Below are 25051 nucleotides of genomic sequence, written 5' to 3' on the forward strand. Positions count from 1 at the left end.
AACAATACCCATCATTATTAGGCTCCTGATTCGTGTTAAGTGCTTCTTCTAAATGAGGAGCAGCATGATGTAAATTCTGTGTTTTGGACATTGCCCCCTAAGTCGAGGAAGGGAACAGTGCTTTACCCAGAGAAGTGGCCTCAATCTCTGGACGCTTGGTTACATACTCTTAAGATAGTGCTGGAGACGACATTTAGCCCAGTTCCCATTCAGTGCCATCTATTACTGGGGCCTTTTTTGGGTCAACCTTGCCTTGGTTCTAAAACTCTGGTTGTGCCCCAGGCTTTGTGGTTATTTGAGATCCTGAGTTTTGGGTTTATTTTCTTTTTATACCTCTGTCTGGTGTATAAATCAAAGTAATAAACTGGTTGAAATAATAAATAAAAAATAAAAGACCAGATGTTTCTAGTATGAAATTGAAATTAATGTTTTATTTTGACAGGTCATCCTAGTTCAGGTTAATCCTGGAGAAAGTTTTACAATCAGGGCTGAGGATGGAACTCTTCAGTGCATTCAAGGTAAGGACGTTTTGGGTCAACCTCCCAACCAATGGATTTCTCCCCCAATTTATTGCTTTAAGGAAGTAGGGGTTTTTGTTGGGTCTTCCTATGCTTTTTCAGAGGCCAAAATATGTATCTTGGATTTCCTTGGTTTCCTACTGTCAAGGTCCTGGAGGCCTTAATGGAACCACAGTTTGCAGCCCCAAGGTGGGAGGCTGTGTTTGAATTGGGTGACTTGGAAGTTGGGACATCTTTAGGAATGTTTGGAGGATTATGGTGACTGGGCAGTGTTTGGAACTGCCTCATGGATCAGGGGATTTGGCAAAGTCCAGGGAAAATGGCGGCGGCGGTGGGGGTATTATTTAAAAACTTAGCGCTTTTAAAAGTGGTGACGTGTGAGAGCCCATGTCAGTTTCCCAAAAGGCGTCTCAGTGGTGAAAAATGAAAATTATTCCTCGTTGCTATTCTCAGGCTTGAAGCATTCATACCTTTCTGGAAGGATTGGTGGTCTTCATCTTTCTTCTGCAGCATTGTCATGTTCTGGGAAATGAACCAGAGCTTCCCAAGTCATGTTGATTGCTACAGAGGAAAACTAATTACATTAATCTGGTCACAGAGCTGGTTTCTAAAGGCTACTCTACAGGGAGGAGGCGGGGGCTTTTGAGCTGGGTGATCTGAAGTATTGTAAATTATAGATTTGGCGCATGAACTGGATCGAAGTGAAGTTACTGATTGGATTTAAACCAGACCTTCGGCTGTATGTTTTAACACCTCAGTGTGATCCCAGCATTACATAAATAAAGACATAAACTTGGGGAATTGTCCTTCAGTTTCTCAAAATCAACTCAGTAAGAGTGATTGATTCCCCCCCCCACGCTTTTACCATCTGAAAGCGTTGCAGTGCCTGCTTGCTGTCTTGTATTGGATTGAACAAGGAAATACAAAGGAGAAAAGGGATTGAGGGGATGAAAGGGGAAAAAAAAGGTAGATTTTTTTTGTCCTCTGAGGACTAAATCAGCCTGTAGCATCTAAGATGACTTATTTTAAAAAGTATATTCTATTGTGCTTTCATTCTGGTGGACTTTTGAGGACTCATGATAACACGTGGGGTGATACTTTCATCTAATAATAACAAAAATAATAATAACATGGAATGCTTTGAGCACTTTATAAATATTATCTCATTTTAGACTCACAATAGCCCTGGCTTCTATTATTATCCCCATTTTACAGATGAGGAAACTGAGGCTGAGTGAGATTGCGTGACTTGTCTTGTAAATGTCTGAGGCAGGATTTGAACTCAGACTTCTTGACTCTACATCTAGTGCTGTATGTACTGAGCCACCTAGTAGGGCGATATGCCATGGGTAGATCAGGCAGGGTGTTTTTGCCACACTGTATTTCCCTGACGACTTCACATGTTCCTATAATTGACCGTATATGTCTTACACATACTAATCCATGTGTTACACATATGAATAAAAAGAAAAATCTGTTCTTTATTAATAAATAATATGTAGAAACTCGTGGTTCCTAGTGAGAGCTAGTTAATATGCAAAATAGCATTCACTATGCAGATTGCCACTAGTCATCATACTGTAGTATGGTTCTTGGGCTCTGCAAATGCCATTGCCTTGTTTTAGGGGTATGAAGTAGGAGAGGAAAAAAATAACCTGGGTTTTTTTTTTTGTTTTGTTTTGGTTTTTGGGCAATTGGGGTTAAGTGACTTGCTGAGGGTCACACAGCTAGTAAGTGTCAAGTGTTTGGTCTGAGGCCAGATTTGAACTCAGGTCCTCCTGACTTCAGGGCCAGTGCTCTATCCACTGCGCCACCTAGCTGCCCCCAAAATAACCTGTTATAAGTCAGTTGCTTACAAAACGGGAACCCCAGCTCCCCTTCCCCCTATTTTTATGGTCTCTTGGGTATACAGTCCTAGAAGTGCTATTTCTGGGACGAGGGTTTTGTAGCCCTTTGGGCATAGTTCCAAATTGCTCTCCCAAATGGTCATTTCACAGCTCCAGCAATGCATTCATCTTCCAGCTTTCCCACATCTTCTCCGACATTTATTGCCCTCTCCCCAAAAAGAAAAGAAACCCAACCCCAGTATTGACAGCAGTGGATTAAAATGAACACTTGATGTTTTTTCAATTCCAGAAATAAGCAGTTGAGTCTCTTCTAATCTAACATATTTTGCATTTATCTTGGCCTCTCCAATATGTTGATTGGTTGAAAATGGACCCTTCAGGAAGGAGTTAGCAAAATATAATCAATATTCCCAAAACTTTATGTGTGTCATAGAGGCTCTCATAAAAAGCCTGGCAACCTAGTAGGCAAATCACTTAACTCCTCAGTGCCTCAGTTTCCTAATCTGTAAAATGAGGAGGTTGAGCCAGGTGGACTTTGAAGAGCATCCTAAGATGCTCTGATTAGTGAGATGCATGCCATGAGATCTTTATACCTTGGGATGTTAATGTTAGGGGATGAGATGGGAACGATTGTTTACAATCAGGCAGCGGACATTTGTTATGTACCTGCTAGGCTCCTGGGCCTGGGTTTATGCATTGAAGTCTTTGAACGTGTAGCATCTTAGCAGTTCTAGATGGAAGGGAACCTGGAGATCGGCTGGTACAACTCTGCTATTTTAGAGGTGAGTGGTTAAAGCCCAAGGTCATGACAGGTCCTCAGTGACAGAATTGGGATGCGGCCTCAGGGCCTTGGCCTCTAAATTATGTTCTTTTTCCATTACCTGTCATGTTGTCGTGTGTGTGTGTGTGTGTGTGTGTGTATTTTCTTGGGCATAGCTTGGAAACAAGCGTTGTAAGTCAAATCAGCCTTGACTGGAGGGATGGACGTGGACTTCAAACCCTCACTCTTAAACTTAGTTTCTACATGACCTTGGGCAGAGCCACCCAATTTCCCAGACCCTTAGTTTCTCCCTTTGTAAAATAGAAGCTTTAGACTAGCTGACCTCTAAGATCCTTTCCAGTTCCAAATATGTGATCCTGTGATCTTGAGACAAAACAGTTTATTCATAACAGCTCACATTTTTGTATGGTGCTTTTGTTTGCGAAGACCTTGATAGATATCTTATTCTTATAACATCCCTGGGAGGGAGGTGTTATTATCTCCATTTTATGGATGAGGTAACTAAAGCAGACAAAGGTTAAGTGACATACCCAGGGTCACACAACTAGTTAGTGTCCAAGGCAGGATTTAAACTCAGGTCTTCCTGACTCTAGACCCAGTGCTCTATCCACTGGGCCACCTAATTATGTCTTATTATGTTGAAACAACATGGAATTTCCTCAACTTTGAGTTTTTTCATTATTAGAATGTTTTCACTGGGGAATTAAAGAAAGGCAGCCAGAAATACCCAGTAATACAGTAGTGGAAAATTCAGAACCTTGGTCTCTGTGTAGATAAGCTCACCCGTTGTTTAGAATTGCTTGTTGGTGGCTTATCATGCTTCTGTCCTCTGTGACAGCGCTTGAAGGGGACGGGGAACAGGGGTCTCAGAGCCCTGACCCTCCTGAAAGAGCAGAGCTCCCGTTTTCCTGGGAACGTCATGGGGATGATGAAGAAAGAAAAAAACAGGAAGCTGACACTCTGCTGGGGAAGCAGTTGGATTTCTAGTGGAATATTTCTCAATATTTTCCATGAAACATGAATCATAGCCTTGCAGAGGGCTGTAGAAAGGTCACGACGGCTCTTCTCTCTCTGAGATGGGCTATTACGTGCAGCATCCTAGGCGAGACCTTGGCCTCCTCGGGGCTTGTCGGAGTGTCTGGAAAATACTTACTGCCCAGTGGAGAAGCATTCTGGGTGCTTCAGGTCAGGTACGAGCTGTTATGTCTTGGTCTGAGAACAGGTTCTTTCCTGTCTTGCCCTCACTGCAGTCTCTGTGCTGCCCTGCCCTCTTCTTTCTTCCTCCAAATCCTGCCTGTCAGAGCCTTCTTGCAGTAATGTACAGGTGTGACTTGTCACTGCCCTGCTCACACACCTTCCATGGCTCCCTCTTACCTGTAGGATAAAGGACCAGCTCCGCAGCCTGGCCTTCAGTGCCCTCAGCCGTCTAGTTCCAACTTATCTTTCCAGACTTATTGCATATACTTGACACACTCTGTGTTCCAACCAGATCGGACAAGCTGTTGCCTAACTCTAGATTCTGTGCCCTGCCCCATTCATTGGCATGATCCCATGCTCAGAACGCTCTCCCTCCGTGTTGCTGCTTCTTGTCATCTCTAGCTCCCTCCAAGACTTCTCGTCGGTGACTCCCAGATCTCCCCAGGTTCTGTTGTTCTCATCTTCCCAAGATGACTGATGTGTGACTGGTGTGTTTGCATATCTCTGTACGTGTTGTATGACATTCCCTCCGACCCTGAGAGCGGGGGTCATTTTTGGTTACCCTAGCTTCATAGAGTCCCGAGCTCCCTTGAAAGCACAGCTTAGATGTCATGTTACCTCCTACAGGAAGCCTGTCTTGATTTCTCCAGCTGTTAATGCACTTCTCCTTCCTAACCCCAGAATCACTTTGTATGTACACTGCGTAGATTCTGGGGTATTCTTAGCTGTGTGAACTCCGGGAGAGCAAGGACTGGTTTCCTTCCCCTTGTCCCCCTAGTGCTTAGCATTGTGTCCTCTACATAGCAGGCACTGAGTACAATGCCTGGCCCACACCAGGTACTTAATAAAGTCTTGTCATATTGAATTAAATTGTATCCTTAGCCTCCGGTCATGGCCTTCAATCTAGTCTTATTTAATAAATATGTGTGTGTGTGTGTGTGTGTATATATCTATATCTATATCTATATCTATATCTATATCTATCTATATATCTATCTATATGTGTGTGTGTATGTACATCATACATTTTATGTTTTTATATATACATTATATACACACATTATAGATGTTATATATTTGTGCACACATTATATACATGCACACATATGCACATACATTACATACATACATCATATATAGTAAATAAATTATACACACATACACATACGTATACATGTGCATATATACAAATTATACTTATATATTATATACACATGCACGATGCACACACAAACACTTGTGCATATACACGTGTTAGTCTTCTATCATGCACATGCACAATACACACATGTGCATATATATACATTATATACTTATGCTATGCATTATTACACTAATATACACACATGTATGCATAGCTCTACACACATGCACATTATGTAATCTATAAAATTACACACACACACATACAATACCTACGTGTAATGTATACATTATACAATCACAACACAATATAACACATATACATACAGAGTATACATACATGTATGTATACATATACTTGTAAATCATACATACATACATACACACACACACACCCATTAACCCTAATGCCACTCCCTTTTTGGGAAAACTGGAGCTGTGAAAGTCCTGGGTCATCCTTACAGGAATGAAGTGGGGACACAGAGTCACCCTGGAGGTTCATCATGATTGGGAGATGCATAATCGATGCTGATGCTTGTCTCATGGCTGCATGATTTCGACATCTCTCTGGAGGTGGCTTTCGTTCTTGTGACTTCCTTGGGAATTAATTTTGTGTTAAATGGCTTAAAACCTTTCCTTGAAGCTGATAACTGGTATGGAGTCAGAGAAAAACCATCCTTTGCTGCCTCCTTGATACTTAAGCTACCATTTGGGGCTGCCTTTCCCCTCTCTCTAAACCTTCTTCAGTTCTGTCTCTGTTTCCTCCATTAGTGCGGTACTAGACTATTGATTAACATACACTGAGGTTTTCGAGTCTGTGAATAATGGTATTCAAGGTATGTGGGAACCCCCTCCCCCCGAAATGATCTGTCTGATTCAGCCTCCAGACCCCATAGAGATATTATTTTTTTCTTCTCTGTTTAAGTTCTTAAATCTTATGTGTTAAACTAGGTCTTATTAATGGGGCAGGGGGGAGGTATGAACTTATTTTTAAAAAATATTTTGATAATTATATTTTTATATAATTAGGTTGCCTCATTAATCGTTTGTATGTTGGTTTTTTTTTTTTGCTTTTCTGAGGAGTCCATAGACTTTACCAGACTTTACGTAAGGGGGTTCCCTGGCATCACAGAGGGTACAAGCCTCTGTGTTAAATAAACACTTTAGAAAGAGGCATCCTTGCTAAGGAGCTTTATTCTGAAGGCTTGAATTAGGAACTAAGACAGAGGGGTGATAAACCAGAGGAGAACATGAGGAGGCTTATTTCAGAAGACTCATATTGAAAGACCCATGCTTTGGGTTTGCTCACTTCTTTAGATGGGAAATAAATGATCTCATGGCTCTGTTTTGCAAAATGATGCTGAATCATATTTCAGCTTCGCACCCCCAGCACCTGCAGGTTTCGTGACTTGACTGGAAGCGTTGTATTTAAATAGGACTCCTTCTTGTTTTAACAACAGAGAAATCCAGCAAAGTGTGCCCTGTTATTGTACGTGAAGTCTAATGAGGCTGAATTGAACCAATAGTTTTTTTTTTTAAATAAAAACATTCAGGAGATGTGGAAATGAAACTGTCATTGTTTGAATGAATCCAACCCCCTTGGCCACTGGAAAGCTCTCATTTCCGGGGGCCCACGTGATGGGTCTGCAGCTGGATTTAATTTTGTTCGTGTAAAGTGGGCCTTATTATGTTAATGAGAAGCATTTTCTGTTGCTCTCTTGGGATTTTAGGTGTTTCGTTGTCAGCACACAGACCTGCCCCCCCAAATGAGATTCTTCAAGCCATCAGGGCTGTCCTGAGCCCTCACCATTTGATGGCCAGCCAGGTCCTCATTCAGATTCTCAGGGATGAGATACTGTGTCTGGCTCACTTGGTCCCCAAGTCCTACCCACTTCTGCTGTTCCATGATGACTTTATGCCTTCTACTGCCCTCCCTCCCAAATTACCTTGCGTTGAACTGTTGGGTATATATTTGTATTTATTCACTTAAAGTGTGTGTCTCTGTGTTATATATACACATGTATTACATTATATTGCATTGTATTGTATTTATCTCTATTTTTGTATTTATATATTTCCTTGTCTTACTCATTAGGATGTAAGCTCTTTGTGAATAGTCATTGTTTCAATTTTGTCTTTGAACGTCCAGTGCCTAGCATGTACTAAGTACTTTATAAATGCTTGTTGAATATAGGCACAGGGGTTTTGGCATCTTGCAGCCAGGTGAGTGGAAGATATTTTAAAATTGTGTCCATATCTTAACTGTAATGTGTAGTTAAATCAGTCAACAAGCAATTAAGTACCTACTGTGTACCTGGCACTGTTTTAAGTGCTAAAGATGGATGGAGAGTGAAGCAGTGCCTACTTGGAGTGAGCTTACATCCTAATGGGAGAGAGAAGAAGTATACATAAAAACAGCATAGAGTGTGAATAAATACTAATAAATTGAAAGTAGTTCTAGGTTTATGATACTTAAGAGTTGTCACAATCATGCTGCTCTTGCTGTGCTCATAACATTCAGATCTTCAGTTTGGCCACCGGGGAAATTCCACCCAGGTTATGTACCTCCTCCCTATCCCAGTTGACTGGCAGAAACTTAGCACTAGCCAGCAAAAAGCACGGGATGACCTGGTCCAATAAAATGGCGGAGCTCAGCATTTGAATGGAGCAGTTAGGTGTGGCCACAGTGTAGAAGAAGGTTGAATAATCCAGCTTCCTTCTCTTACAGATGAGGAAACTAAATAAGACCCAAAGAGACTTAAGAATTACAACTTGTTTAAGGTCATACAGGTCTCAAGTATAAAAGGTGACATGGGTCCTTCCTCTGACTGCAGAGCCACCTTTTTGCACCATGCCATACTGCCTCCCTTCAAAGGAAATGATGTAATTAATCAACAAGAGCTTATCAAGCTAGATAAAACATTTATTAAGTACATACTATGTGCCAGGTGAAACTCAACTGGAAATGTGGATATGAGAGAGATTTTTATTTAAGAGATACAAATACAAGCAAAGTGAAACCCAAATAATTCATTCTCTTAATGATTATGACCATCCCTAGAAGGGAGCTAGAAAGCTTGAGGGTGAGATTGCAAATCCACCAGTGAGGAGTTTGAAAGGGAGGAGTCTAGCCATGAGTGAAGTGAACAAGGCTTAGAAACAATGTGGTCCTGCTTAGGGACTCACTAATCAGGGGGAGGAAGTCTCAGGATAGAGCTGTTTCCAGGGTCAGAGGTTGGCAAGCCCCTACTGTGTGCCCATCGTCATGGCAGAGCTGGGAATACAAAGATGGAAATGAAGTAGTCTCCGCCCTTGAGGCTGGCAGGGATTGAAGGGAGGAGGATGTGTACCTTTCCCACAACATTCTGGAGATGCTCCATGTTGAATGCATCTTGTGTTCACTTAGAAGCTTAAGACCAAGGTGGTAGTCAATATCTATCATATGCCTGAAAAATCAATTTTATGCTCCCCAGATTCCATATTTGAGGGCTGTTGTTGTCTATTTCCTTTCGAAGATCTGTCGGTTATCTGTTTATCCCAAGATCTAACCCTATGGAAGAAAAAAAAAATCTACTAATCTGTTGATTAATCAGTCAACAAACATGGGTGAGCACCTACTGTTCCACTGGACATGCATTGGGCACATGGTTGCACATAGTTTGAAATACACATACAAAGAATGCAGCAACCCCATGCTTTCAAGAGTCAAGGAAACCAGCATCTATTAAGTGGCCATCATGTTTAAAGCCTCACCTTCTTAGAAGCCTTTCTCCTTTCTTAATCTTTATTTTATTCTTCCTTGTCCCGGGCCCACTTTACAAATCCTCCATTCCCTGGGTTACCTTCTCTGCTCTTCCCCTGTCTTCCTTTCTTCCACCTGCCACCGTGATCCCTGCATTTGGGGGATACCTTTTATTGTTCAATGGAGTTCCTAAGGCCATTTTTCACTTTAGGAGAGCGTAGGTGTAGACTTGGGGACGGTGTTGACCATGGCAACTCTTTTGCCATCAATATGTGCATCCCTGGCACCTTGTTGGGGTGGGGAGAGATATTTTCTGTGTGTTTCCTCCTATTTTAGTTAATTCAAAGTGTTTTTTAAGGTAATATAAGAAATATAGATAACAGTTACTCTTGGTTAGAATTCAGCTCCTATACACTTTTACTGATTATGTCTAAAACATTGTTTAAAATGTCACTTTTGAAAGCAAGATCTGGCTGCTCACGGTTCTTTAAATATCACAGATCTTCACTTTTCCAGTAATTCAGAAACACCAACAATGTTCCCGTTTCCTGTTACCTCCATTGCTACACATATTTCTTTTTCTGGCTTGTTGACTTTTATGTCTTGGTTCCATCTTGCCCAATTTCTGTTTCATGTACCCATAGAACTCATTTGGAAAATGAAGAAGCAACTTAAAAGGAAACCAGGTCCCATTTTCCTAAAAAACACTGAGGCGATCAGGACTGAGAAGAGAAACCCTAGTAACCAAGTGAAGAGTAGGGGAGAGTGTGCCTCATCAGGACAGTGGGTCTGGGCAGCCAGATTGGGTTATTTTCACTTTTGAAAAAAGTGAAAGATTTCTTGAGAAATAATAATGCATGGAAATATTTTAGAGGGCAATCCCAGATAATCATGGGATCACAGATTCAGAGCCAGAAGGGACATTGGAGGTCTTCTGGTCCCAACCCTCATTTTACAGATGAGGAAACTGAGGCCTAGAGCACTTGTGATTGATGGTGAATGGACAGAACACAAGATTGGGAATGAGAATATCTGGGTTCACGTCCTGGCTTAGCCCCCTTTGCTTTATAGAATCACAGGATCTAGAGCTGGGTCCTTAGAGGTCAATTAGTCTAATCCCTTTGTTGTACAGAAGAGGAAATTGAGGCCTGGGAAGGGGAGTCAGCAAAAGAGGTAGGTGGGATCTAAACCCAGGTCCTCTGACTCCAGAGTCTCACCTCTTTCAATGCATTGTAAGATGAGTTGTGTTAGATGGCCCTTTACATAGGAAGTCCTTTCATCTTGCCTGTCAGATTGCTTATGGAATTTTTGAGCGTTTTCAATGAGTGGGGGGAAAACTGGTTTGAGGAGGGCCTTTCAAGTGACGCTTTGTTCTGCTTAGTCAATCGCATTAAAAAAATCATCCCTCAGTGGACACAGAGGGATCTTATATTCTCTACACTTTGCAGTCAGTGTGACTGAGAAGATGTGGTTTGCTCTGGAAAAAAACCCGTGTGAAAGGTTGGCTGTTCCCTACTTGGGTTTTTTTTTCTCCTTTTTTTCCTTTCGTGAAGGATAATCCTCAGTGCACATAGAGACCACTCTCATCAGCATTTTAACGATGGAAAAGTAGGTATATGAGTCTGGGAGTTGCTAGTATTTTCTTAGTTACTACCCACACCCCCTTTTTTAAGGGACGGAGAGAAGAAAGTGTTTGTGAGTTTTTGTAATCTTTTGGAACCTTTTCTGTGAATTACCTTCACGGTTGCTCCTTGAGTGATCGTTGTTGTTTTTAAGATTTTTTGCCTCTTCCTGTACAGATTTCTGCTGAATCTCTGGTCATGTCTCACCCCAAGGGCCATTTCTGTTTCTTCTTACGACCCTTTGTATCCTAAGGAGGTGAAATCCCGTTCAGACAGTTTGACTCTGATGAGCATCTGTAGCAGTTCGATACAAAAGCACTGGCAGATCTGTGCTGTTTCATATCTGTTTGTTGTCTGTCTCCCTTCCAGTTTTATCTCTTAACTCCCTTGGGTGAATCATTGTTTTTAGTTGAGTCTAGCACTTTGCCTGACCAAGGAGAAGACTTGTTTTTAAAAGCCATTTCAGTTTAACACCTATTTATCCAGTGGTCACTTTGGGCTGTTTATTTAACGGTAGAGATGCTGAGGATTTAGAATTGGAAAAAGGCATCATCCCTGCCCCCGAACAGCTTAGAGTCTAGTAGAATGAAAAGACATGTATACAAATGATGAGAGGATGATTAAAAATGTAGGTGAGATCAAGCAGAGATGGAAGAGATATTGGTGAGGGGAGGATGGGTCACTAGTACCAGGAGTGGAAAGGTCCTACATAGATTGAGAGCTGTAAGGATGCTTGGATGGCATTTTCTATAACCTCCTCACATTTTACAGATGAGGAAACTGAGGCCCAAGAGGGTCAATGGCTTTTCCAGCTGCGGAGTCAGGTCCTCTGACTTGAAGTCAGTGCACACAATGCTCAGGACAGTGTTATGTAATCAAATGCTTTGATCGTGAGCATGAAGATAAATTTTCCTCCCTCCTTTTGCAATTTTTCTTTTTCTCTTTCTACTTTCTGGCCATAATTTGGTTTGTCTTTTTCGCTTGTCCATCATTTGAGAACTGGCCAAGAAGCTGCAGGACATTTTCAACAAATGTCTATCTTTTAATCTTTTAACTTTTGGATGTCCCCACTCAGCACCTCATCATGTTGAATTAATTTCACTTCTCTGTGCCTCCCTTCTTATGGAATGAGAACAAATATAATTTCCTTGCACGTCCCAGAGATGTTTTAAGGCTTAATAAGGAGGGTTGGAAAAGGTTTTGAAGGAATTGCTTGTAAGAACTTCTGCAAATTGAAAATGTCCCTTCTAGCATAGAGTCATGGATTTAAAATGGCAAGAGACCCCAGGGGTCGGCTAATAATTATGATGATAATAATGGGTAACATTTATGTAGTATTTTAATCTTTGTGCTTTGCATGTTTCATTTATTTGGGAAAACAAACCTGTGAGTTGGATACTGATATTCCTATTTTACAAATGAGGAAACTGAGCCTGAGAGTGTGACTTGCTCAGGGTCACACATCTGGGGCAGGTCAGAGGCAGGATTTGAACTCCTCTCTTCCATATTCCAGAGTCCAGAGCTCTGTCCACATTTTAGCGAGATGGAAAATCAAGCTTAGAGTAGTTGAGACTTCTTCAACGTTGCACGGGTAGTGAATGCCACCCCCCTTTGCAGATGCTGCAGGCAGCATGGGGATGCTGTGGTGTTTCAGTCAATGAGAGTCATTTTGACGAATTCTGAGTAAAAGAAAAAATAACATCAGAGAAAGAGGAGGTGCATGCATGCAGGTATGTATGTGTATGGGGAGGGGCAGCTAGGGAGCATCATGGATAGAGCGCTGGCCCTGGAGTCAGGAGGACAGAGTTCAAATCCAGCCTCAGACACTTACTAGCTGTGTGACCCTGGGCAAGTCACTTAGCCCCATTTGCCTCCAAAAAAAACCAAAACACCAAAACCCAAACAAGATATAGACAGGATAAATGGGAGAGAAGCTCTGGGTGAAGAAGGACTGGGAGTTTTGAAGGAAGCCAGGGGGCCAGGGATGATTTTCACTCTTGTTTTTTGGTGCCCAGTGCCTTACACATAATAGGTACTTATTTACTATTTTCTTTCAGAGGCATTGGGACCTGGCCTATGATTTCACTGGCATAGGGATCTCCTACCACTGTGGTCTCAGAGAGTTGTCCCAAGTACCCAGGGTCAGGTCACCAGCGTGGTGAGGCATGGACTTGAACCGTGATTTTTCAGGGCCCTCAGTCTTCCCTACCATCCTTGTTCAGATGCCTTCAAAGCTTTGCTCAGATGCCACCTCCTGCATAAGGTCTTTTCCATTCCTTCTCAGCCTCTCCTGCCACTTTCCTTTCCATGAATTTATTTTTGTCTATCCTTATATGTACCAAATGTAAGCTCCTTGAGGGCAGGAATGGTTTCCCTTTTGTCATCTTGTAGCTAACACTGTGGCTGATGCATAGTAGTTATTTGTTGAATAAGGACACAAGAGGCCCGGTGAGCCTGAGTAGCGTGTCTTTCAAGATCCCGTAGAGTTATGCTGAAATCCAAATTGCCTGCCCAAGGATTTTTCTGCCTTACTGGGCCGCCATTTAAAAAAAAAAAATAATAGGTTTTAGATAATTTAACAAAAGCCAGCTGCCCCCAGAGATTTCCCAGGAGACCCTGGAAAGAAGGTCAGGTTTTGCCTGGGTTCCGTCGGCTCCCACGGTGAACCGGTCACTCACCCTTCCCTGTGCAGCACCTGTCGGGCTGTCCTGGGCCGCCGACTGGCCATTTCCTTGAAGAGGCTCTTACGCCAGCCTCCACCTGAGAAAGAGGCCAGAGTATCCGGTGCCTTCTACGCCAGGCTGGGCCCTCCCTGTCCAGGCAGCAGAAGGCAAGCAACTAACCATGGAAATCAAATGCCACTCTGGGTGATGGATTTATGTGTGGGTGGAAATGACCCAACAGGAAGGATCCAGCTAGCGGAACCGATCTCACCTGTTTAAAATGTATTTCAAACCTGCATTGCTACTTTGATACCGTCTCCTTTAACCTTCTACCCTTCCAGTGGCCCATGACAATGCACCACTGCAGATTTACAGAGACTTCAAACACTCCATCATTGTCGCCCAGGCAGCTCAGAATTGGGAGTACATTTAAATTTCCTCCATTTTTCCTCTTCTCAGAGTAGCATTTCCCCCTTCCCTACCCTACACAACTCCAGCTTATCACTTAAAACATTTTTTTTCAATAAACAAAAATGTATTTTCTCTCTTTTTAAACACCCTCCCCCCCATCGCAGGAAAAAAAAAAAGAGAAAACCCTCACGACGAGGGTTAGCACAATACTTAGGTACCTAACCAATGACGGACAAGTTTGTAGATCAAACAAGACAACTTTCCTTGTTGTCCATGTCCAAAGAACATGTCTTATTCTTCACCCGCAGACCATGCCTCTCTCAGTCAGGATGCAGCGTGCCTCATCTGTTGTGTTGATCAGAGTGCTCACGTCAGCTTTCCGCTCGCTTCCGAATGGTTTTACCTTCTGGTCCCTCTGGAGTCATTGGCTGCTTCGGTTCCCCTGCTTTGTGGGGAAGGCCTGACCCTCGTTTAAAAGGATTGGAGTGTGGGCCCATCTCCAGCCAGATCTTAATTATTTAGCATTTTCTGCTGCAAAGTGATATCTTTGTAGAGTAGGATTATTTAGTTACTATCCAGGACACTGACAATTAATCTACGTGTATTTCCTCCAGCCATTTCAGTAGCGTGTTATTCCTGACTTTAGTCCTAAAAAATTGGGAGAGAGGAGAGTATTCAGAGAGGCCTGCTGTCCAGATTGTTGAACAGTGTGGCTACTTCATGATTATTTCTAGGGATGTGTACACAGGTTTGTGGTTTGAGGAGCTATGATTGGTGGGTATGAGGTCCTACCCCTGTGTAGATTGTAAGCCTGCCATAACTTAGGCGGTGGTCTTTGAGAGAAGCCATGGCCAAAAAAGGTTACCATCTTGCAGCTAACTTTTCATTCATTCATTCATTCATTCAGCATTTTTAAGGACCTATTATATCATAATTAAAGGTGGCTAGGTGGCACTGTGGAAAGAGCACCGGGCCCAGGGTCAGGAAGACTCATCTTCCTAAGTTCGTATCTGGCCTCAGACACTTACTAGTTGTGTGACCTTGGGCAAGTCACTTAACTCTGTCTGCCTCAGTTTCCTCATCTGTAAAATGAGCTGGAGGGAGAAATGGCAAATCGCTTTAGTATCTTTGTCAAGAAAACCCTAAATAGGATCATGTTACAACTGAAAAACAACTCAACAAATAACATAATTCTAGTTAACGTTGATATAGGGCTTTAAAGTTCACTAAGAGCTTCTCATGTATTACCTCATTTCATCTTCAGGACAGCTCTCTGAGGTTGGTGATGTTGTTATCCCCATTTCACAGATGAGCAAGCCGGGGCTGAGAGAGGTGAGGGACTCGTCCCAGGTCATCCAGCAGGATTCAAAGTCCAGTGCGCTGGCCACTTTGCTGTCTCACTGACATACTAGGTGGCAGGCATAAATTCACAGTGCACAACTGAAGAGGTGATCCCCCCCCCCCACGTACACCCAAAAACCCACCCTCCATGATGAGTGGTGCTGTTATCATCCCTATTTCAAGATGAGCACACTGAGGCTGATCAAGGTTAAGTAGATTCCCAGCATCCCACAGCTATATCAGGACCTTGGCACCCGAGCCTGGCTCTCTATTTGATGTCCCATCCAGCTTCCTCACTTTCACAGAAGCTTAGGGTCTCCAGACCAGCCCTCACATGTGACACAAAAGGAAATGAAAGACCAGAGAGTGGTTTTTCCAAGGTCAGACACTGCACAGTGATGGAGGATCTAGAAACAGAAACAAAACCCTTCTTGTCCCCAGGGAGCCTGCATTCTGTGGGAGCATGTAAATGTGAGGGGTGTGTGTGTGTGTATGTGTATGTGTGTGTGAAGGCCCTAGTTGCTGTTGACATCAGGAGAGGTCTGGTATAGGGGAAAGAGAACTGATTCCAGGAGTCAGAGGACCTGGTCCAAAGCCCACCTCTGAAGCTCACTCGCTGTGTGACCTTACACAAGCTACTTAAGTCTCGTTTTCCTCATCTGTAAAATGTGGGAAATTAGGTGGGAGGACCTTCTCAAGTCACTTCTGGGCCTGTGAGCTTAAGCTGAGTTCAAGGAGGCTGGGGTTTCTTAGAGGCTTATGGGAGGAGGAAGGGCATTCCAAGTATGGAGGATCAGGAGATGGGAGTGCCCTATTGGAGGTATCCACGCTAACCAGAATGTACATTGTGAGGAGGGGAGGATTGTATAACAAACTGGAAGTAGCTACTAATGGGCTTTCAGTGCCAAACCTCCAAGAAGTTGTATTGTTTTCAGAGATTCTTCACCTTTTCTGTGTGGTGGGCCCCTTTGGCAGGCTGGCGAAGCCCATGGACCCTTTCTCTGAAGAAGTTTTCCAGCTCAGCGGGTCACGAAGGAAACCACTTATATTGAAATATAGTCATTGAAGTGTTTTCTAAATATAAAAAATTCAAAGATTCCAGGTTAAGAACCCCCATATTTAGCGGCCTTATGGGGGCCGCTGGACTTTCATACATAGGGAAAATGGCCAAGGTCCTTGGGGAATATCAGCCTTTAAGAACTGGGGGGCACCTCCTGATCCTCTCTCCCCCCCCCAGAGGACGGCTTGAATGAGGGTTATGCCTACACAATGTTTGTTCCATCTCATGGCTGTATTGCTGTCTTTGGAGAGGCAGAAAGTAAATGTTTCCCCGTGGAAGAACTGAGCCCTCTCCTGATAGCTGGCTTGGTGGGGATGTCCCCATCCCCAACGTTTTCTGGCCCCTGTGGCTGTAGTGACTTATGCACTGTGTCTTCCCCCCATTTGTCTATTTAAATGGGACCTGGGATGGTTCTGGATCTGCGTCACTTGTTTAAGGTCTACCTTGACTTCTTGGTTCTTTAAGATTAAGGGCCAAATCTCTCCCTCTTTGGCCTGCTCCTGTCATCCTTAGAGATTAATAGCTATTAGTGCATTGACCTTTCCTCTAGGGTTTCAGAAGATTATTATTTATTTCATCATTTGCCCAGACATTGTTTCTCCTCAGTCTACCTCAGAGGCCTGATCCCAAAGTCAACAGATGTGGAACCACCCCTTCACTTCTGACCCAACTCTGCCACATTAAATCCTAAATCCTCTTTTGTTTTCAAGTGTCCTCTCTGGCCAAAAAAGCCACCGCTTGTATCAGTTTTATTTGCTCTAAGCCCTTGGTGGTTTCTACTCCTTAGCCTTCTGTAAATCTCAGGGATGTTGGCTCCTTGGAAATCTACGTGGCAGGGATTGCAGAATTCTATAGGAAAAATAGAACCTCACTTTGGCCGCCTTATCATTTGCTTCCAACTTTTGTATGGAAAATACTGGGCTTTCTTCACTTGCCCCCGCCTCTTCTGTCTGTCATATTTTTTTCCCCTTCTTTTTTGCCTCCAGTGTTAACCAAGAGATACATTACCTTTGGATGAAGATCATCTTCTACTTATATACATTCCATGTGCTTAATAACTAAATCAGATTTATTCCAGATGGATACAGTGCTGCTATGATTGGATTCTTTTTTTAAAAAATTTTTTTAGGGAAAAAGGATTTTTTTGTGGACCCTTTCTCTTACAGAATTATTTTAGTTTTCCCAGCAGTTTTGGTTTTTTGAAAGTTACATGGATTGTTATGTGTCTGAAGTATAAATAATGGCCAGTGAAACCTGAATTATTGATTGGAACATTCCATCCTATTAGAAGAAACCTACTGGTGTCTTTAAAAAAAACAAACCCAAAATAAAATGGTAGAATGGTAGAAATCTCTGGTGCAGACTACAGCCAGACTTTAGAGGACAGTTATATTCAATAAGGAAAAAGTAAACCCTAGCACATTAGTGACGTGTTTGCCAATATGGAGACAAACTAGCATTTTTGGGGGACTTTCCAGGGTATTTTAGTATATCCTGAGTTAGCCTTGTCAAACCTGTTAGCAATGCCCCTTGTCAGAATTCCTGGTGACTGTGCTTTATCATTTCCCTAATAAACTTTTCAGTATTTTTTTAGAGGGTTGCTATGAGCAAGCCATTGGTAAGGCATCTACTTTGACTTTGTTTTCTGGTGTGGTGAACTACGATGGCGACCAGCTTCAAGGTCATGCTGTAAGAGGATGAGATTCAGTTCATTATCATAGCAGAATCACTGATCAAGAGCTGGAAAGGTCCAGGAGCCATTTAGTCCAACCCCCTTGCTTAATAGATGAGGAAATTCATCCCTTATCAAGATGGCATCATGGGTAGAATGGTCAAGGAAAGCTTAGATTGTATCCCGTCTCACACAGTTAGTAGCTGTGTGATTCTGGGCAAATCCCTTGGCCTACCTGTCATCTGTATAATGAGGGATGTGGACTCTGTGGTTTCAGATCTGTCCTATGAACCGAAAAGTGGTGACTTATCCAAGGTCATACAGATAATGTCAAAGACAGGATTTGAATACAAGTCCTTGGATTCCAGTGTCACATCCCCTCATTTATTAAGTACCTCCTGTATACGCAGTTTGACACTGTCTTAGATTTTGGGTCATCACAGACAAAAATGAGCTGGATTCTGTTGAACCAGACAAGTAAGGAACTGTAGCTCTTTGCCCTTGGAGGAAAGACCATGAGAATTCTTAGGCTTATTCTTCTTGGCCCAAAATGGTAGGATTATGATCATTGAATAGACATTGAAAAGAGACAGATTAAGGCTTGAAGCAAGAGAAGCTTCTCTCGGAATGTAGGGAGCTCCCCGTCCCTGGAGATCTTCAGGCAAAGGCAGGAGGACCACTGGCAGATTGTCTGCGATCTTTGGAGTTTGGAGCCGGTCAGATGATGTTGGCTGGACTGTTCATTCCCTTGCTGTGTCCGGTGCACCAGGTGATCTAGGCAGTGAGGGATGCATTGGACTAGAACAGGGGACAGCTTCACATCCTGGTGACATCCAGCCAGAGGAGGCTGATTGCTGCGAGAGGATGGTATGGGTGCAAAGCATCCTGGGATGGGAGCACCCCCATAAAGTTTGACTGGGCTCAGCAACGTTTCCAAATAGAAATTTGGATGCATTGTAGTGAGTCTTCTAAGAAAAGAAAGGGGCGGAGGTGGGGTCAATTTGGAAAGGGTTGGAGGGAAACTAACCGCTATGGAACTGGAAGTATTTGGGGAACATCTGGGAATGTGGACATTTTAATTCTGCTGTGGAGCCCCAAAGTGTGTGCTGTGTGCTCAGAGCAGAGCCCAGACTCTCTCTCTCTCTCGTTTCTCCCCAGTCTCTCAACTTCCTTCACTTGGGGAGAAACCGAAGAAACACATTCTGTCCCGCCTTGCCCAGGCTGCCTGCTGGCTTCTCCAGACAGTCCTGAATGTGACCTGGCAGCCAGCTCTGCTTCCTGCTGACGTGGCCTCCCAGAACCAGAGCAGAACAGAGCAGCTCAGTGTAGGGGGGAGGGCCTGCGAGGCCGCCTCAGCCACCAGCACAGCGAGAAGGAAACCAGGCTTGAGACTTAGCAATGGGTCCAGTGCCCCCACTCTTGTCTCCTTCTGAGACAAAACCCTGGCGGGGCGAGGAGAGGGCAGGGGGAGGGAGGACCTTACCAGCTCAGGGAGTCCTTGGGCCAAATGGAAAATTTCTTATCAGCCAATATGAACTTCTGGAGTGAGAGCAGTCATCTGCTAGGAAAATCAGATAGACCAAGTGAGCTGAATCCTGCGGCCCTGGTTGTGTTGAGGGGGTGGGGTGGGAATTGGCTTGGCTTTCCACTCGGGTCGCAGTAGAAGAAGCTGCCCTTCTCCTCCCTCAGTTGGACTGGATTATGAGACTCTGTTGAGAGGCAAAGCCAACCCATGATGGTGTCACTGCCCCCATTTCTTGCGTGTTACCCCGAGGGCCTGTGGTATCAAGTTATGTGAGCTTTTCAGTCCCAGTTTGACTACTCTCGATTCCTGGTTTCTTTTTTTCTTTTCAACCAGGTCAAAAAAAAAAAATGGCATAGACTTTCAGAGCTAGGAGGGACCCTTACAGGTGTTTCCTGACTCAGATTGGATTGTAGGCCAATGAACCATCCCTGAGGCTTTCTGCATGGTAGGGGAGTTGGGTGGGGAGCTGGTATAGGAAAGTGGGAAAGGATTGGGGAAGGAGAAGCCAGTGTTTGGAGGAGGTGGGGTCTCATTGGTGTAGTTTATTTGCTTCAAGAAATTGAGAGCCCCTCTTAGTTTTGTCAAGGTTTGCATTCTGGGGCCGTTCCTCAAGTTAGTATTTGGGAAATAGTGATCTGGTAACACACGTAGGCTTTTTCTGCAGAAGTCCAGACAGCTGCAGACGTGCCCAGGGTTATCCGGCTAAGTCAGTGTTCCAATCAGCTTGATTAAGATCTAGTCTCTGTCTTTAAAGAAAAATTAATCTTTCCAGACTACAGGGTGGTCTGACACATGCTACCTGTTTGTAATGTTGGGCAAGTCATATAACTTCCCGGAGTCTCAGTTTCCTCCTCAGTAATATGAGGGTGTTGGACAGAGTGGTCTGTGAGGCCCCCAGGGCCCTTACTCCATGATACTCTGATGGTAGGGGGCTTCCGAAGGCACAGAGGGTCCCACATAGCTAGTAAATATCAGAGGCAGGATTGGAGGCCAGTGTTCTTTCTTCTTTGTCCATCTTGGCTCCCAGAGGTAAACCCAGTCTTCTTGACCCAAAGCCCAGCCTTTTCTCTAACTACTGGTCCAAGCCCCCTCTATTATAATAAATGGTGTAAAGAAACTCTGTAACTATGAGGAAAACCAAATGCTTGACCTAGAACTTGACAGGAAAAGCTCATCTCAAGTTCCCAATCTCAGGGGAGAATTAACATGTAAAAAGAAAAATAAATTTATTAAAATCTTTTTTTGAGAAGCATGTATGCTGGCCTCCTGCTAGGTTGGCACACTCAGTGTCAATGTCATGTCTGCATGATCTACTTAGTGTGAACTGTTCACTGTCCCCTGCTGGGGACAAACCCTGGGGGTTTGAAGGTCGCAAACCCGATGATCTCTAACCCTAAAACAGGGAATAATTTAAGGGAGGCGGAGAGGTGGATGAGGGAAGAATGTGTTGCTGGGCTCTCTGAACATAGGGGAATGCCCAAAAGGGGGTGAATGCCTGTAGACTTCCTGAAGCCTTCAGACACATTCTACTAGAGCAGCACAGGGAAAACCAGGAAATGCTTGGTGATGATGGCATTTGGCAGAAATGTCAGCCACTGGGTGTACGTGACAATGCAGTGTCACCTCCCTTTTTAAATTTTTTTTTTATTATTTTTAAATCTCCAAGTAAGTAATAGACTTTTCCTCATATAGGTGGCTTGAGTCCATCAGGAATTGGTTGTTCCACTCCCCGATGTTTATTCATTGTCATTTCAATATTACGGATGTGATTTTTGTCAATAAGGGTTAGCCCTCCATGGGCACGGATTACAGGAAGAAATTACAGTATGACAAAAGCAATATTCTACATGTGATATGACCAGGATGGTAACAGTAGGAACAGAGAAAGGAAGAGTTAAAAGAGAGACTGTGTCATGGCTTTAGATCGAGAGTTGGAAGGGAGCATGGTGGCCAATCTTATGAATTCAGGACATTGGAATGGTCGCCCCCCTTTTCTGCCCCCTCTTCTTTTTCCTTCTACTTTTACCAGTTCAGACTCCCTTCTCTTCCCCTACCCCCACCTTCACTCAACCCCAAACTCCCCCAAATCCATTCCAGGTATAATCTCGATACATGTTCATACCCCAGGCCTGGAGGGAAGTAGTTCTGATGTGCTCCTTTTGATAACTGATTGGTGGTTCATGTATAATTCAGCAAACTTGTATTATGGCAAGATGAGCTGAACCTCAGTCAAACGAGAACAGTTCTATTCATGGGAAATGGGTCGTGTCTATTTCAATATTGTCTAAGTATCTTAGACTATTATTTTTGGAAGTCATAATGGATCAATGCATTTAGTTAATTTTCTTTAGTAACTAACTAGTCATTAAGTCCATGACATCATTGTAGATTTCAGAGCATTTGGGTTCTGTTTTCTAATCTTTACAGCATTATCTCTGCCTCTTAGGGCTTAGGGTGCTAGCCTGATTCCATGATCACCATAATTTTGAGGAAGCCGATTCTAAGGAAGGTTGTTTTTGTTTCAAAGCAACCTCTGTAAATGGTGATTGAGCCAAGTTTGGCCCAACCTTTCCTTGGTTAGGTGGTAAGCCCTGTTCTTCATGGATATCCAGAACTGCAGAGTTGGAAGGGACCTCCCTCACTGCCTGTCTAGTTCAAACCCTGCACATAAGCTACAGTGTCCCCAAGTGGTCATTTAACCTTACTTGTTGTAGACCTCCATGACCTCCCAACATTGCTGCTTATTGTACTTAGAGACAGCTCTAATTCTTTGACACCCCCCCCATTCTACAAATCTAAGTGTTTTAGATTTACTTTGTATTTTTTTTTTTTAACTTCATGGACTTAGTCCGTGGGGGTCCACCTTTTTTGATTCAACCAACTTTTTTTTTATTATTATTTTAATTATTTTTTTATTTTTAGGCAGTTGGGGTTAAATGACTTACCCAGGGTCACACAGCTAATAAGTGTCAAGTGTTTGGTCTGAGGCTGGATTTGAACTCAGGTCCTCCTGACTTCAGGGCCGGTGCTCTATCCACTGCACCACCTAGCTGCCCCCCCGACCAACTTTTATTAAGCATCTTCTGTTGGATGTTGGGGATGCAGAGACAGAAAGCAAGCAGCCCCTGTCCTCCCAGGTCTTACATTGTTCATTATAAGTAAAGTCCTGAAGTTACTTAGAAACAAACAACTTTTTCTATGCTAGCGCTGGGTGGTATGATGGAGAATCCTGTCTTGGTAGAGGTTGAGAGAGTGCTGCCCAGCAGATTTCTTTGGCCTTCCCCATTTTGTCTCTACCTTTCCCCCGGTGCGCCAAGATTCCTCTGCAAATACTAGTGGGAAGGTGTTTTCTCCAAATCTTCTTTGCAGATCTCCAAATTCAATCTTGTGTGGGAAGACATTAAAAATAAAAATTTTTATATATGCCATATAGCTGTTAAAGAAACTCTTTGTATTTAGCATCTCTGTAAAGCTGGTATTAGCAATTTTGGTTGGCTCAGCTTTTAAAAAAAAATTCATAAAAAAAAATTAGGTGAAACAATAGCGCGTTTTGAATCAAAGCCATTTCCTCAATGTTTTCTGTTCTTCCTCTGCATCCCCTGGCTCAGAGATTTTCTCGTTTCTACCCTCGACCACTCACCTACTCCAGGCTCCTCTTCCTGTGTAACTGGCAAGGGACAGCTGAGACTTAGGTGCCATGAAATTTCCATCTGAAGGATGTGAGAAAGTGTTAAGGACAAAGTAGAGACTGTGGAGAGATTCAATACTGCCCTGTGGGAATAAGTTCAGGATGGTCTCCACATGGAGCTGTCATGATTGATGCCCATGTTTCTGCAAGGAAAGGGGGAGCATCATGGCCAATAAGATGCAGCCAGGTAGAGCCGGAGGGATGGGAGATGCTTCACCAAGTTGATGAAAGTTTCTTTGTGTTGTTGACCCTAGAGAGCCCAAACCTTAGAGCAAATATATTTCTCATAATTAGATTTAACATTCTTTATAAAAAAAAAGTTGCTGAAATTGAAAATTTATTCTCAACAAGTCCTCTCAGTTTTCTTGGTCAATGGGCATCCAATGGATGCGTTTCAGCTTGACTGAAATTGACCATGTCGAGTTCCAGGTCACATCACATTTATTGGGGGAAAGTCTGTTTCCCCTCCCCACACATTTCAGCAGCCTGGGGACTTCAGAAAACTTTGTTTTGCTTCTTCATATCGTAAGCTGGTGACAAGTCTCTTGTACTGTAGAGTAATGATCTCACCATTTCAACCCTTTAGAGTATAAAACTTGGTGTTTTTCCTGCAAGTTAAAAGTTTCATCTCCTGTTGGGTTGTTGTGGTCACAAAGAATAAGAGGCAATTTTTTTTTAAGGCAGTATCATTTCCTCCCTGTGACCTCAGCAGATTTTTAAAAAGAGAAATAGACCTGGCAGTCTAAGAACTAGATGCCGGTTTTCTTTAAATGGATGCTTATGTAGAGCCTTTCTGAGTCTGCCCGCCACCCTAGCTTGGATTCCCTATTGAAGTTTGTAGCGTGGGTCTCCAGAATCTCACCCAGAATCTAGGGTATTCTATGTATCTGCCCTTCCAAAACTATGACTCATTTGTCCCCAGTGGTGTAAATCATAATGGTAACAGTAACAATAACAGTAATAAAAGCAGGAGGCACAATTAGCCCAGAGCAAAGTTGAAACTAGGATGGTGTAATGTGAGTAACAGCTATATAGCATTGCACCTATGAAGCTGAGGTGTACTGATCCATGAATGCAACACCATTGGGAAGAGTGGGTATGTTCTACTGGTAGTGAGCTATGAATGCCGGGAATATGTGTGGCCAAGGTGATTCATCACTTTTATTTGCAGGGCCTTCTTATCATTCCATGGCTGGCTCTCTTCTCTGCTGCCAGGTGTCATGTTCATGTTTCTTACTCCAATTCTGTGTCTCCCTCTCCTCCCCTTCCCTCCTTCTTCCTCCCCCTCTCTTCCTCCTCTTTCCCTGTCTTTTTCTCCCTCTCCCTTTTCCTCTTCACTCCCTTTCCCCTTCTCCTTCTCCCTCCCTTTCTCCTCCCTCCCCCTCCCCATGCCCTTCTCCTTCTCTCTCTCCCTCTCCCTCTCCCTTTCTCCTTCTAGTCCCACCAAGCACATTTTTTTCATACTTCCAAGGATAAGGTGGTAGGGGTGGGGAAATCTCTTCTTTGGACTTCATCATCAAAAATCTTGACTTCTGTTATCTGTCCTCTTGTGTAATTACATCTGCTGGGCTAGGGGTGGGGTGGTCTATGCCATCTAGTCTGAAACCAAGTCCCTGTTCCTGCCCCCTTCTTGTAAATATTATCCAGGAATTTTTATTGGATCCTGAGTTATTTTGATGAAACCACTCAACATGAAAACTAGAAAGGAAGTTTTCAGAAAATAAATTAAAGTAAAATAATATGTTTTGCATTGACCAATTTTAGTAGGCCTGACTCTGGTGCAGCTGCCATGGAGGCCACCAGGGACCTTGAACAATCTGGAAATCTCTATTTCTGTGTGG

At 43.3% G+C, this 25051-nt stretch overlaps 1 protein-coding gene and 1 long non-coding RNA gene across 3 annotated transcripts in view; one reads left to right on the forward strand and one right to left on the reverse strand.

Annotated features, from left to right (window-relative positions):
- FNDC3B (fibronectin type III domain containing 3B) overlaps positions 1 to 25051 on the forward strand; it is a 392602-nt gene that overhangs the window by 126948 nt on the left and 240603 nt on the right. For both annotated transcript variants that reach the window (XM_078147676.1, XM_020980457.2), the window contains one exon: positions 443 to 518. In XM_078147676.1, coding sequence (XP_078003802.1) covers positions 443 to 518 — 76 coding nt within the window. The remainder of the gene's footprint in view (positions 1 to 442; positions 519 to 25051) is intronic.
- Positions 18360 to 19804, reverse strand: LOC110204152 (uncharacterized). The gene is made up of 2 exons (XR_002323227.2): positions 19481 to 19804; positions 18360 to 18965 (listed from the first exon to the last, which is right to left on the reverse strand). It is a non-coding gene; the product is annotated as an uncharacterized LOC110204152 (long non-coding RNA).

Source organism: Phascolarctos cinereus, unplaced genomic scaffold, assembly GCF_003287225.1.
Source record: "Phascolarctos cinereus isolate Bilbo 61053 unplaced genomic scaffold, phaCin_HiC Scaffold_7;HRSCAF=346, whole genome shotgun sequence".
In the NCBI taxonomy this organism is placed as follows: Eukaryota; Metazoa; Chordata; class Mammalia; order Diprotodontia; family Phascolarctidae; genus Phascolarctos; species Phascolarctos cinereus.